At 43.8% G+C, this 12360-nt stretch overlaps 1 protein-coding gene across 1 annotated transcript; it reads right to left on the bottom strand.

Annotated features, from left to right (window-relative positions):
- Nucleotides 1–1601: 1601 nt before the first annotated feature.
- On the bottom strand, nucleotides 1602–10139 carry ripk4 (receptor-interacting serine-threonine kinase 4). The gene is made up of 8 exons (XM_026370707.1): nucleotides 9844–10139; nucleotides 7244–7535; nucleotides 6257–6405; nucleotides 5923–5972; nucleotides 4662–4820; nucleotides 4302–4417; nucleotides 3441–3681; nucleotides 1602–3312 (listed from the first exon to the last, which is right to left on the bottom strand). The coding sequence occupies exons 1-8, from the start codon at nucleotides 10023–10025 to the stop codon at nucleotides 2063–2065; spliced, it is 2439 nt and encodes an 812-aa protein (XP_026226492.1). The 5' UTR covers nucleotides 10026–10139; the 3' UTR covers nucleotides 1602–2062.
- Between the last annotated feature and the right edge of the window lie 2221 nt (nucleotides 10140–12360).

Here is a 12360-nt window from a genome sequence, read left to right as displayed (position 1 = left end):
TGCTACAGTGTCCCCAATCAAATGTCATTCGGACCGCTCTGGATACGCGGATGTAGAGTCTGGTCCCAGGAAATCTTCAGGCCTTCTTTCATTTTATTTACTTAAGCTGAAGTAATCTTCATTTTATGCAGAACATGACCATGTTATCATAAACCCCTCTTACTATTGCTGTATGTACAGTCTTCAGGGATACAGCTTGACCTACAGACCTGTCAGACATTTCTAACAGCAGGTTACACCACATCCTGTCAGAGAGCAAAATAAATACTGTAAAGACTTTAGCACCTGTTGGACTGCTCTATGGGATTATGGAGTCAGTACCACAGACTGGTTACCTTCACCCAAGGCCCTATGACTAATGCAATAGTAGCAACTGACTTCATCCATCATTCATCAGGGCATGAAGTACCAGATAAGTCTCTGAACTTTGAACTTTGAACTGAACTGAAAATAGGAGAAAAGGAAATGACTCATGAATGTTCAAACAACGTTTAAGTGATGGCTTTATTTTAACAAACTGACCTTGCAATTAACGAAGGTAAAATTCATCATGTCTGACACTCGTGTAACAACGCTTGGAAGCAAATTTATGATAAATGATGTTGAAATTAAAGTAGTGTCTGAATCATGTCTTGGGAAATGATTATACAGTAGGTAATAAATGATGTTGGAAGTCATGGTTCTGCTGATGTCAGTTTTCAACATACTTACTCAAAAATGGAGAAGTTAATCATACATTTTCATGGTGATTACTCAGGACTAGAGGTATATGGCTTGTTGGAGTCAACAGAAAAGAGAACTGTAGCCTAGAGTGGAAAAAAAAAACACAATGCAAAAGTTTTCTTACAAGAAAAACCTAACCGACCAGTCTATCACAACAGCAGTGTGGAGAAATACACTGAGATTGAGCAATAAGAGCACATTACAGTATATTCCCCATAGCTGGAGCTGAGACAGATCACCAGGCAACAGGGAGAATAGAGCGCTGTGTTCACAAAACAGGCCTTAGATTACACACATTTCTCCAGTCATTTTGTGAAGAAAATGACTCTGCAAACACGAGCTATGAAAACACAATTACACACAGCAGCCAACCAAACTTAGTTTCTCGGGTTACGGAAAGTCGAACCCTCGAGGCATCAGGGACGGCATGTTGGTTTTAGTGAGTGCTGAAAAGTTAAAGTGGTCGGAGGAATTAGCCAACAGGCTGTAGTTGCAGGTAGAACACAAGCGCCCCTTCTCATCACTCCATCATCACATTCATCATCTTACAGCCTGTGATCCCCCTCGGGGGCAGTTCCCATGGTCTGTGCCAACCTGAGCGTGCTCCATGGAGTCTAGAGCAGAGACATTACTATAATAACACTACAGGTGAGGCTGCAGATGCAGACATGCCAGATCTGCCCAACATCTTGAACACATGCAGGTGGAGCAGTGGTAAGTAACGTCTGCTGCAGGGTAATGTGCTGAAAGAGAAAATGTCCTGTGTATCAAAAAATCCAGACTTGGTGAAGTTTTATGTCAGCTTTAAAAATGTCACATGTAAGGTGATAATCAGAATGTGTAAGGAATAAATGTAAAAAAAAAACAGTAAGATCAAATACATTCAAAGGTTTAAATGTTTTAATGATGATGAAGCACTGATATGTAACAGGTAGAAAACACTAGAAAGGTTTTTTTTTTTTTTCTTCAATAAATGATGATGATCTACAGCATTCACCTAATGAGCCTTGTGACTGTGTTTGTGTTCCATCAATTATAACTTACAGGCATACCAGCTGCAGTGCAGTATAATACAAAGGTCACAGGTTTTAAGAATTTAAAAAAATGTGCTTAAAAAAGGCTTGTTCAGTAGAAAAAAAGGTCTGAATTCAAATACAGTATTTACTTCATTTACATATTTACAAACATTAGAAAATACCTCCAGTGCTGAAAGGGCTTCTTAGTCCAAAAAAACAAAAGGTCAGAATGCCACCCCCCTCCCAAACTCTGAGGCACCAATAGAGTATAAAAATGATGGGAAAGACAGTTCTGTACACTTTGGACAGTGTCTCTGCTCTTGTTAGCAGGGTGCTGATGCACACTGCGAGCTGGCAGGTTGTGGGCAGTCTTTGTCGTTTTGCTCCGTCAGTTTGAGAATGACCACCTTCCTCTGCAGCTGCTTCACCTCTGGAGAAACAGGCTCTTCAGCTACAGGTTGCACCGAGCTCTGTGTCACTAAGTCCTGGCAGTCCTGTGGCAGCAGCATAGTAATGATGTTTGTGTATCCACCCTGCACTGCCAAGTGCAATGGGCTCAGCCCCTGCTCGTCCGACAGAGCGCCACCGTCTGGACAGTGAAGGAGCAGCTCTTTCAGGACTTCACAGTGTCCGCTCTCTGCCGCAAAGTGGCAGGGGGTGCGTAGGGCATGGTTGGACCTGTAGGTATCTGCCCCCTCTTCTATCAACATCTTGACAGTGGCCAGGTGGCCTCGCTGGGAGGCTAGGTGGAGGGGAGTGAGGCCATGGGCGTTCTGGGAGTGGATATCCGCCTTGTGTTTGATCAAGAGGCGAGATGTGCTGGTGTGGCCCGTCTCTGCCGCCACGTGCAGCGGTGTGTTTAACTCAGCGGATCTCATGTGAACATCTGCTCCCAGTTCAATGAGGATTCGTGCTACGCGGTACTGCCCCCTCTGTGATGCCAGATGCAGTGGTGTGCGGCCGTCTGTAGTCTGCCCGTCCACGTCAGCACCGGCCTGTTTGACCAGCAGCTTGACAATCCCCAGGTGTCCTTGCCAGGCAGCCAAATGAAGCGCGGTCCAGTTGTCCTTGCCCTTGATTCGGACATCAGCACCACGGCTAAGTAGCACCCTGAAAACGTTCTCCTGGCCATGCTGGCAGGCCACGTGAGCCGGTGTGCGCCCCTGGCCATCTGTCTCGTTGATGGCTGCCCCGCGGTCCAGCAGCAGGCGTGCGATTGCCTCGTCCCCATTCTGCGCAGCCCAGTGCAAAGCCGTGTACTGGTCCTCATCTTTGGCATTGATGTTTGTGCTGCGCCGACCAAGCAGAAGGTCAGCCAGGGGCTTCAGGTGCTTCTCTGTGGCCAGGTGGAGGGGTGTGGAGCCACGGGCATTAGCAAAGTTTGGATTAGCATTGTTCAGTAGGAGGAACTTGACAGCCTCTTCATTGCCTAAGGTGATGGCATGGTGGAGCAGACTGCCTCCTCCATCCAGGAGAAGGTCAACATCTTGGGGCTGGAGAATCTTCATTAGTTTGCTAATGTCTTTGGTCCTGATGGCTTCACACAGCTTCCGCTTCTGGACCTCAGCAGAATCTGAGCAGTAAGGAGGAGATCATTAGATGGGATCCTTTCTGGCACAAACTCAATTTATCACGATAATATAGTATTTTTATGTTTACAAAAATAATAGTTCAAGCTACAGGTATTTCATTAGCTCTTACCACACGTGCTTTCTTTCTCAAACGACAGTGTGATAGAGTCTTGAGAGGAGAAGGCTGAATCAGCTGAGGAGATGCCAGACAGTCTCTTGCAAGTGTTCTCTTTGCTGTGACAGCTATCTTCCTTCACTCTATCAAAGCTTCGAGAGATCCCAGAGTCCACCTGGCTCAACAGCTCTGATAGGCTGTAATCTTTTTCCGGTAACATGGCCGACTTCGGACGCACTGGTTTGTTGTCTTGAACCTGTAGAGAAAAAATCCAGTAAAGCATATTTAGACAGGTTGTCCTATGAACTGTGTACATTCCATTGTATTTACACTCAGGTTTGTAGCAATCACTCATTCCAAGCCACAATGATATTAAATGTTGACATTGTGAACTTAAATTTGATTTGCTCGAAATCACATGATCACACACGGAAGTTCAAACCAGCTTATCTTCTGTCCCTGCAGACGGATAACATTGAGTAACCGCCATTGCCTCTCAAGAGCAGCATGTTTCTCTCAAGTCACGTACACAGAAATAAATGCAGCACAAACGGTGAACAATCCCATCAGTCAACATTCTTCAATTGTGATACAATCATTCAAGTTAAAACGCTTACAGGACTTATGACTTATAAAGCCATAATTACGTCTGAAGATAAGCTTCCTTGTTGTCTGGGTGTGCAGTTATACATTAATGAGAGATGCATAAAGTTGGCCCAAAAGCTACTGTATTATGAGAGTCAAGTACATCAAAGAAGTGGGTGCTCACTGTAATCTAAAGAATACTTTATGGCTCAGTCCCTGTTTTATATGGAGCTTTATGTGATCAGTGTACTCTCACAAACGTTCACACATCATTATGCTGTAATATGGTACCTGGTCACTAGTGAGTGCATTAGGGGAGAGGGGCTCTGGCTCTGATGTGGACAAAGTTGGGCTCCTGGGCTCCTCTTGAGGTTTGGAACAGAGTTCCTCAGCTTCAGTAGTGATTTCTGCAAGGACAACAGGTCTGGGTTAGGTTTCAGTAATTGGCAGGAAGAGGATTAGAGATAACAAAAGAAAAGAAAAGCAGTACTAAAAGTAAAAGTAGGAGACAAAAGCCTCAATTTAACAGATTCCTGCACTTGTATTCTAACTGTGAGCTGTATCCGTAGAGTGGGTGGTTAGAAGAACCGGATCGTTATTGTGATAGAAGAATGTTGACATTTTTCATGTGAGTACAGACGAAAAACTTACCCTGGAAGCTGGGTCTAGCTTCAGGGTTTGTGGCCCAGCAGCGTTGCATGAGGCTCAGGAAACCTGCACAGGCTGAAGGTCGATTGCGTGGTATCGCACTCAGGTCTGGACGCACCCCTTTGACCACCTTCACCATGATCTGCAGGATGTTATTTTCTCCTAGAAGAAAATACAGTTCCATAATTTAGTGTCATCATTCTATCATTAACCAACCAGGTTATAGACATAACGGAATATGTTTGAATGCCTTATGCTGAGATGATGACAGACTACGGTATATGACAACATAAACTAAGGTGCTGGTAAGCGTCAGTGACTATGTAGACAGTGAGTCTGCACAGTTTTATCACCATCTGCATCGTGATAAGGGAGTGTGTTGCTGTTTCCCATGGGAGTAAAAAGAGTTCCTGGTCTGACCTCTTTCTATCTTACTGTGGGATCAGCCAAGTCAGTGATTCAGAGCAAACAGGTAGAGGTTTAATCCCAGGTCCTCCTATTGTGGCCTTAATACCCTCTGCAGGTAGAGGCAGACGATGGGGAAGGATGGCAACCAGGCTATTTCGGACTTTTTAATTGTGTCGGGATCAACAGGGATGGTGCCAGCGACAACCTGGCCACCCTCATCTAGACAGTGTGCTTCAACACTGCTACCTGATACGCCTGGGAAAAAATCCACTCTAGTTGCCAGTCTGGCCCTGTCCACCTGCCTGCTCTGGAATTTACTGAGTAAACACACACACTGCCTGTGTGTACAGCTCCTGTACGCAGACACACACACACACACACACACACACTGAAGGGTGGAAGCTGCATTTGGTTTTGTTTTTATTAGGAATTATGAAAGTGTTTTCTTGGCAGTAACTGGCTAAGAACTACATAATAAAGTTTGGTCTCAGGAACCTCTGAATGGTCATGAAACCTGACACATATAGCACTGAAATGAGTAGATATAAGAGATTCTTCATTTAGAACATCTCAACATATTAATTTAACACTTTAACACTAAAACTAATTACGGTCTTCTCACTGCACTCAGTTTTCGTTGCTAATTAGCAAATGTTAGCATGCTAAGCTAAAATGGCAGTGATGGTGAACATTGTTAAACACCAGCGTGTTAGCACCATGGAAAACACCATGATATCATAATACTGTCAAACATGTATTTATTTATTTATTTTGTTGGCAGTAATTGCTTCTATAAAATATTTTCTTATTAGCCTTAAGACATGTTAGCTCCACCTCACTAGCATGCAGGTCTCACCTTGGTACGGTTTCTTCTGTGTGAGAATTCCCCAGATGACGATGGAAAAACTGGAACGGAGGCAAAATGAAATTGAAAGAAGTCAGTAGAAGGAAAAGATCATGTTTAGTTTCCTGTGAAATTGCCCCTTCCAGCATAAAACAGTGCTCCCATGTTGGAGGTGAGTAACTATCCACCCAAATATATTCAAACATGAAATAACTAAATGGCTGCTTATTATTTTGAAAGAACATAAAAGTAAACATACAAAGTGGGGAAACACCAGCCTGATGGTGGACACATATCCCAAACTAAATCCTACACTCACACACAAAGGTTACATGTAAAGTCCAACCTGTATACGTCGTGCTTGGTGTCTGACACTCTGTCCTTCTCTATGATGCTCTCAGGTGGCAGGTAGGCGATGGTGCCACAGAAGCCATCTCTGCTGATGTCCTCAGCCCGTGACAGGCCGTTCCACCGGGCCAGGCCAAAATCAGATATCTGAGACAGAAAGAGATCAGATAAGACCCTCAAACAGAGCTGCCCCCGCTGCCTTTCTCATGAGGCATGTCCCTGATGACTAACTCTGCCCGCTGAGTGTGACAGGCAGCTAAGCTCTTATTATGTGTACTCAGTGGAATGATGAGGGCACCGCAGCCATGTCCCAGCCTGCAGGAGAGGAGAGGCCCTTCACGTTCGTGTAGAACAGAGTACACCCACACACCACAGAGGGAGACTCAACAGGAGCTGAATCAGTCCTGTCGAGACAGGCCTGGGTGAGGTGTTTACATCCAGGTATTAAAATTCACAAATGACGGTTCCCACCCATGGCTCTCAGTGCTGCTGGAGCTGCGTGTGGAGGTTGGAAGGAGGCTGACAGACACCTGTCTGCCCAGAGCGCGTGCAAGGTTGTAATTTTCAAATGGATGAAAGGGCAAAGCAGAGCACATCATGGCTGAAATTCCCTCTAAAACCTGAAAATTGTGACTTTCACAGCTGTCTTAGCTTCAAAGGAAAGACTGCTGTGAGTTCCAGCAACCAAACCCCTAACCCTCTTTAAACTTCAAGGGAGCTCTAGTAATATACGACTGGGTGAACAAGATAATGATTATTTGTCCCAGCTAATAACACATCTACATATTGTTACCACAGAGAAAAGTAGCACTCAATCACTTTGAGGGCGTTTTTGCCATGAACCATAAATGTATTTCTTAAATGTACGCACAACAACATTAAAACATTTTATTAATATGTTTGTTTGTTTGTTTGTTTTCACGGTGAAGGATGGATGACAGTCTTGTAAGACAGCAGTGGTGTCTCTTTGTGATAAACTCTCTACCTTGACGTGATAGTGAGCGTCCAGCAGGATGTTGGCAGGCTTCAGGTCCAGGTGGAGCAGCGGTGGGTTCATACAGTGGAGGAAGTTCATTCCCACGGCAGTCTCGTGGATGATGCGGAAGCGCAGCTCCCAGGGCAGCAGCTCGGTGGCCAGCAGGGTCTCCAGGGAGCCGGTCTCCATGTACTCCATGACGAGGCCCTGGGGGTCCTCGCAGATCCCATACACGGGAAGGATGTACCGGAACTTGGCTGCTTCCATCTTCTTAGCCTCCTCCAGCAGCTCTGAACGTTCTCTGTGTTAAAGAAATGTTAAATGATGTGACGTTTGCATTACATTATATTAATGATTATGTGTTTGGCCTCAGTGAGTCAGGACAGATCTGTACAACTCAAATGTTTGCCTTAAGGTATTTAGTCCATTGTGTTTTCAATCTACCATTCCACATCCCATAGCTTACCTGCCCTCTTATAAAACATTAGCCTAAAAACTCTGAGGTCAGACTTTGCACACAGTGCAGTAATATCAGGCATAGCTTTGGTCATAACCCAAATTCCAGCACATTACACATCGTCCTTAATGGGCTCACAGCTATGCAGAATGTAGACTAACATTTACCTTAGCGGCTAATAAAATGTGACCTCCGCGGGCTTCTATAGTTCATTTACCAATCCGAGTATGTGGATCATGTTCTTAGGCCTTAAAGACATTCCAACACAAGCTGGAATGCATCAGGAGAGCGCAGTGGGCTTAAACAGAGCTCTTGTTCTCTGTTGCTCAACCTTTGCACTGCTCTCTTTATCAGTCCACTGGCCCTGCTGACATACTTCAAACACAACTGTGCAGGTCATTCCTAACCACCAGGCACACATCTCCAGCTTAAAAAAAATGCAACCTCTTAGTGCGGACAAATTAGAAATGATAAATCCATGATACTGTAGTCATAGGGACGTCTGCCTCACCTGCAGAATTAGGTGAAGCCCACTTGAAATTCTGTTTTTCCATCATCAATAATATAAACTCATGCACTGAAGAGATTTGTACAACTGGTCTATTATGTGCAAAGTGAATCCAACGACTTAAAGACTCCCTTCTTTGGTTGTAGAGGAAGGAACCTGCTATAAAGGTCTGTTATAATATGCACAAATGAAGGAGGCACATGTTCTGGGCAACAATAATTAGGTGTGATATAAAAGAATGGGCAAGGACTTCTTTGCTAAATCCTCTGCTTACTCTAGAGTACTCCTCAGCAGCTCCTCACAACCAAACAAAGTCCTTGCTTTAACAGAGACGCCCGGTAAGACCTGTTTTACTGCTTCTTTTATTGTCTGTGCCACGCAGCAGGAGCCTGCAACCCAGGCAGACAAAGGTGGCTTTGAGTGCATGTTACTAGATGTTATGTGTGGGTTGATGTAGGCTGCAGTCAACGGACTGAAATGAATGCTCGTGTACTTTGCAGATGTTTGGAGGTGATAACATCTCTGGTTCCGGTTCAGCTCAGGCTTTTAGTTGCACCACATGTTTGGGGAGAGAATGCCCCCCCCCCCACCCACCCACCCACCCTTTTTTTTTTGGCAATGATTAAATATTGTGAAATATGAAGTTTATGTTTAGGACCAGATTAGAGCTCTTGATCTGGAGTCAGTTGAATGACCAATCAGGGAAAGACAAATTCGGACATCTGTGTCTGACGTACTGTCAATCACTGACTTCATTTAGAATAGACAGGAGCAGCTCCGCTCGTTACAGAACACCTCATCGTGACCTCAGATATTGAGCAGTGACTCATTTGTCTACAAATTAAAACATGAACGCTTCCTGTGAGGTTAGGTTTCTAATTAGGGGCTGACCTTCAATGAAGCCTCACACTGAACTTGACAACCACACAGCAGAAGAGCCGAGGCACACACACACACACACACACACACACACACACACACACACACACACACACACACACACATAGATAAAAAAATAAATGAAATAAAACACTTGTTTTTTTTTGTGAAATCCCTGCAGAGTAAAAATAACATTCATGGTTCACAGAATTCTAGGGGGGTTGTGTTATCTCTAGAAGTGCCGGGAGGAAAGGACCAACTTGCTGGGCTTACTCAAATGGACATTTATTTATTCAAATCAACCTCTCCCCTGTGGCATATGTGACACATAAATGTCACTGCCAACTGCGGGAAATCAGTGGTGAACCTTTCATGCCTAGTTCTGGTTGGAATAAGTAAACACCTCTGTCCCGGAGCAACGTACATACATTTTTGCCTAAGGGAAGAATCCAGATGTAAGTGCTCCCTGCAACACAATTTAACAGTGTCTAAAAATCCACCACAACACTCGCTGTTGTTTGCTTCTTAGGCACATTTCCAGCTGCTCTGCGGGCCCAGACTGTCAGTCAGTGAGTCACACATTTCCCGGTGTTCACCTTTCAAGGACTTTTCATCAGCGCTGTCATAATCTAACCTCTGTCTGTCTACGATTTGGCCATAAACTAGTCATCAAATGATAAAGTGGAGAGACAAGAACTCCAAACCTCACTTTAAGTGACTCTAAGACAACATATGCAGAGATATGACTCAGCAGCTGTAACTTACTTGTCATCCACATGAAGGCAGGGAGGGCATTTGATAGCCAGCCATGTTTTCCACTGTACATGTCGGACTTTGTATACTTGTCCAAATCCACCTGAGCCTATTTTCTCCCAGTTGCCAAACTCAGATGAATCAAAGGTCTTTAACAACCCCATATTCCAGTGTGGGGAATCCGGGACATCCATATCCGTGTTGAGAAACCCACCGACTGGGTAAACTCCTCTTGTATTCGTCTCCAAAGCACAGTCTGAGGAAGTGAACGTACACACCGACCTGTGTGCTTGTGAGCCCTTCCTTGTTTTTCCCCTTGTCTAGCTTAGTGTGGGCCGTCCCTCTGTTCAGGTGAATAGAGGGGTTGGGCCATGCTGCTGTGACATCACTTCCTGGTGTTGAGACACTAGAAGAAAAAAAAAAAAGTTAACTAAAGAAATAAAAACAAGCCACAAGGCACCTCGGTGCCAGTGTATGCCTCTGTAGACAATTGTTTTCCACCTACCCCGAAGTCCCAACACCTCTCAGGTTTCTGCCATAAAGAAAAGAAAAGAAGATTTGTAATGAGCCAGAGTCCATGAACCCAGGAATGTGTCATTTCATAAACACACCTTTGTCCCACTGTAGACCATTATTCAACTAAGCCCTCCAGAGGTAAGACGGGAGAATATGTCAACAACAGGTGGGTTATGTGATATTGACTAAAAGGTTTGGGAATGTGTGCACAAACTCATCCAGCAGAGGGGAACATCACGTTCTTTCACAGCTGGGGATCATTAGAAGCTCAAATATAACAGTGACAGAACAGTGTGTGACAGAAAACAGGTGTGTGTGAACTAATGATGACGTCCACATGCACCAGATTTAATTAGGATTAATTAAGTTGGATGCTGTTGCTATAATTATCAATTATTATTAATTGTATCTAGTCTATTGTATTTTTAGAATAATACATATACAATGAAATCTAATTCAGCACTGGAGCTCATAACAATTCTCAAGGACACTTAAAGCTCTTAGGAGCTTTTAAACCTGCGTCACTAGGAAACTGTAACATGTTCTCTTATCATAAAGCGTCAGTGTGGCAGACTGCTCTTATCTCAGCTTTATGTCTTTTATTGCTTGGCATAAATATAATGAGGCATATTTCTAGAATACATCATTAATCATAAGGGAACTATCACACAAATGTAGAAACCTCGTCCATCTTAGGAAGTGTATGGAAATGACCGGGGTTGAGAGGAGGGTTGAATCTTAGATGTGATGTGAAAAACAACAACAACCAAAAGCATTACCACTAATGTATGTTCTTTGGGCCCTGGGTGAATATTGCAGCTAGTCACTGTTAAAATATATGTTATTGACGCATTTAGCAGCTGAGTGGCTTTTGATTAGCCTGTGCACAGTGACTGCTCCACCTCCATCCTTTGGATTCCACTTAATAAATATAATTATTGAGACATTTTAACTAAATTGACAACATGTAACCATCACTCCGTATTTTTACAGAGACCTTTTCACTACATTTTACTGGGGGGAAATCCATCTAGGATAATCCAGGTTTCCCTCCTAAACGTTTTGATAAAGTTCATTTTACTCTGATCCCAGTAAATCTCTCATTTCTTTTGCTGGTCTTGAATATTTTCTTCTCTTGTTCTTGTATTAAGAATGATTTTACCTGAACATCCACCTTTGTGCATGCAGACTGTGTTTTTGGGGTCTTCGATGCTCGGGGCGTCACTTCACTTGTTCTGTTGAAAGACATAAGTATGGTTGAAATGCAATTCGCTCTATGTTATATTATTTGCTTTGTGGTGATTAGCTGCTGACAAGCCTACCTTTTGAGTTAGTGGTGTAACACATGATCTCATGATATAACCCTCCTCCACCCTAGCCTCCAGATTTAACTAGGAAACTGGAAGGACGAGGTATAAAAACTAAGTCTAAAAATGTCATCAGGGACGCAGCTGAGACAACAGCAGATCAGACTGGTGTGTGAGGAGCTGGGCTTCATGTCAGGCTCCTGACAGTAGTCATCAGTGAACTTTCACCCTTTCACTTGTCTAATGGTAGACAGGACCCTTTGATGTGAGAGCCCCTCCCCCCACCTGTGTAAAGTGTAAATGTATTCCTGGGCGTCATCACACGTCTGGTAATTAGAATGGAGGAAGATGTTTTATTGGTGTGTTAATGAATCAGCTCTTTTCATCTGTGCTGCTGCTCTGATCAGAAACATAAGAGATCAGGACAGACCACTTTCCTCCACTGTGTTTATGCGAAATTCAAATGAGCTGGTGTGAAATACTGCAAATGGCGGCTATCAGTCAGCATGAGCGATCAACAGAGGCAGCCAGTAGTTATTCAACTTACTCATGTGCTGAGCTCAAGGACAAGTTTGAGTTCAAAAGAATTTTCTCTGTGTTACTTTTAATTTCACTCTGTTACAGTCGAGATGGAAATTGTTCACTTTTGTACTTTTTTGACAGCTGTAGTTATTAGTTACTTTGCAAATGTAGATTACCTTCTGTA

This window comes from Anabas testudineus, chromosome 14, assembly GCF_900324465.2.
Source record: "Anabas testudineus chromosome 14, fAnaTes1.2, whole genome shotgun sequence".
NCBI lineage: Eukaryota > Metazoa > Chordata > Actinopteri > Anabantiformes > Anabantidae > Anabas > Anabas testudineus.
The sequence above is the reverse complement of the archived record's forward strand: the minus strand, read 5'-3'. Positions and strand labels throughout refer to the sequence as shown.

Coding starts and splice junctions, on each gene's coding strand:
- ripk4 (XM_026370707.1), bottom strand. CDS start 10,025: ATGGATGTCCCGGATTCCCCACACTGGAATATGGGGTTGTTAAAGACC. Junction 6,406..7,243: donor ACGCTCACTATCACGTCAAG/GTAGAGAGTTTA, acceptor TTTCTGTCTCAG/ATATCTGATTTTGGCCTGGC. Junction 5,973..6,256: donor ACCAAGCACGACGTATACAG/GTTGGACTTTAC, acceptor CCTCCGTTCCAG/TTTTTCCATCGTCATCTGGG.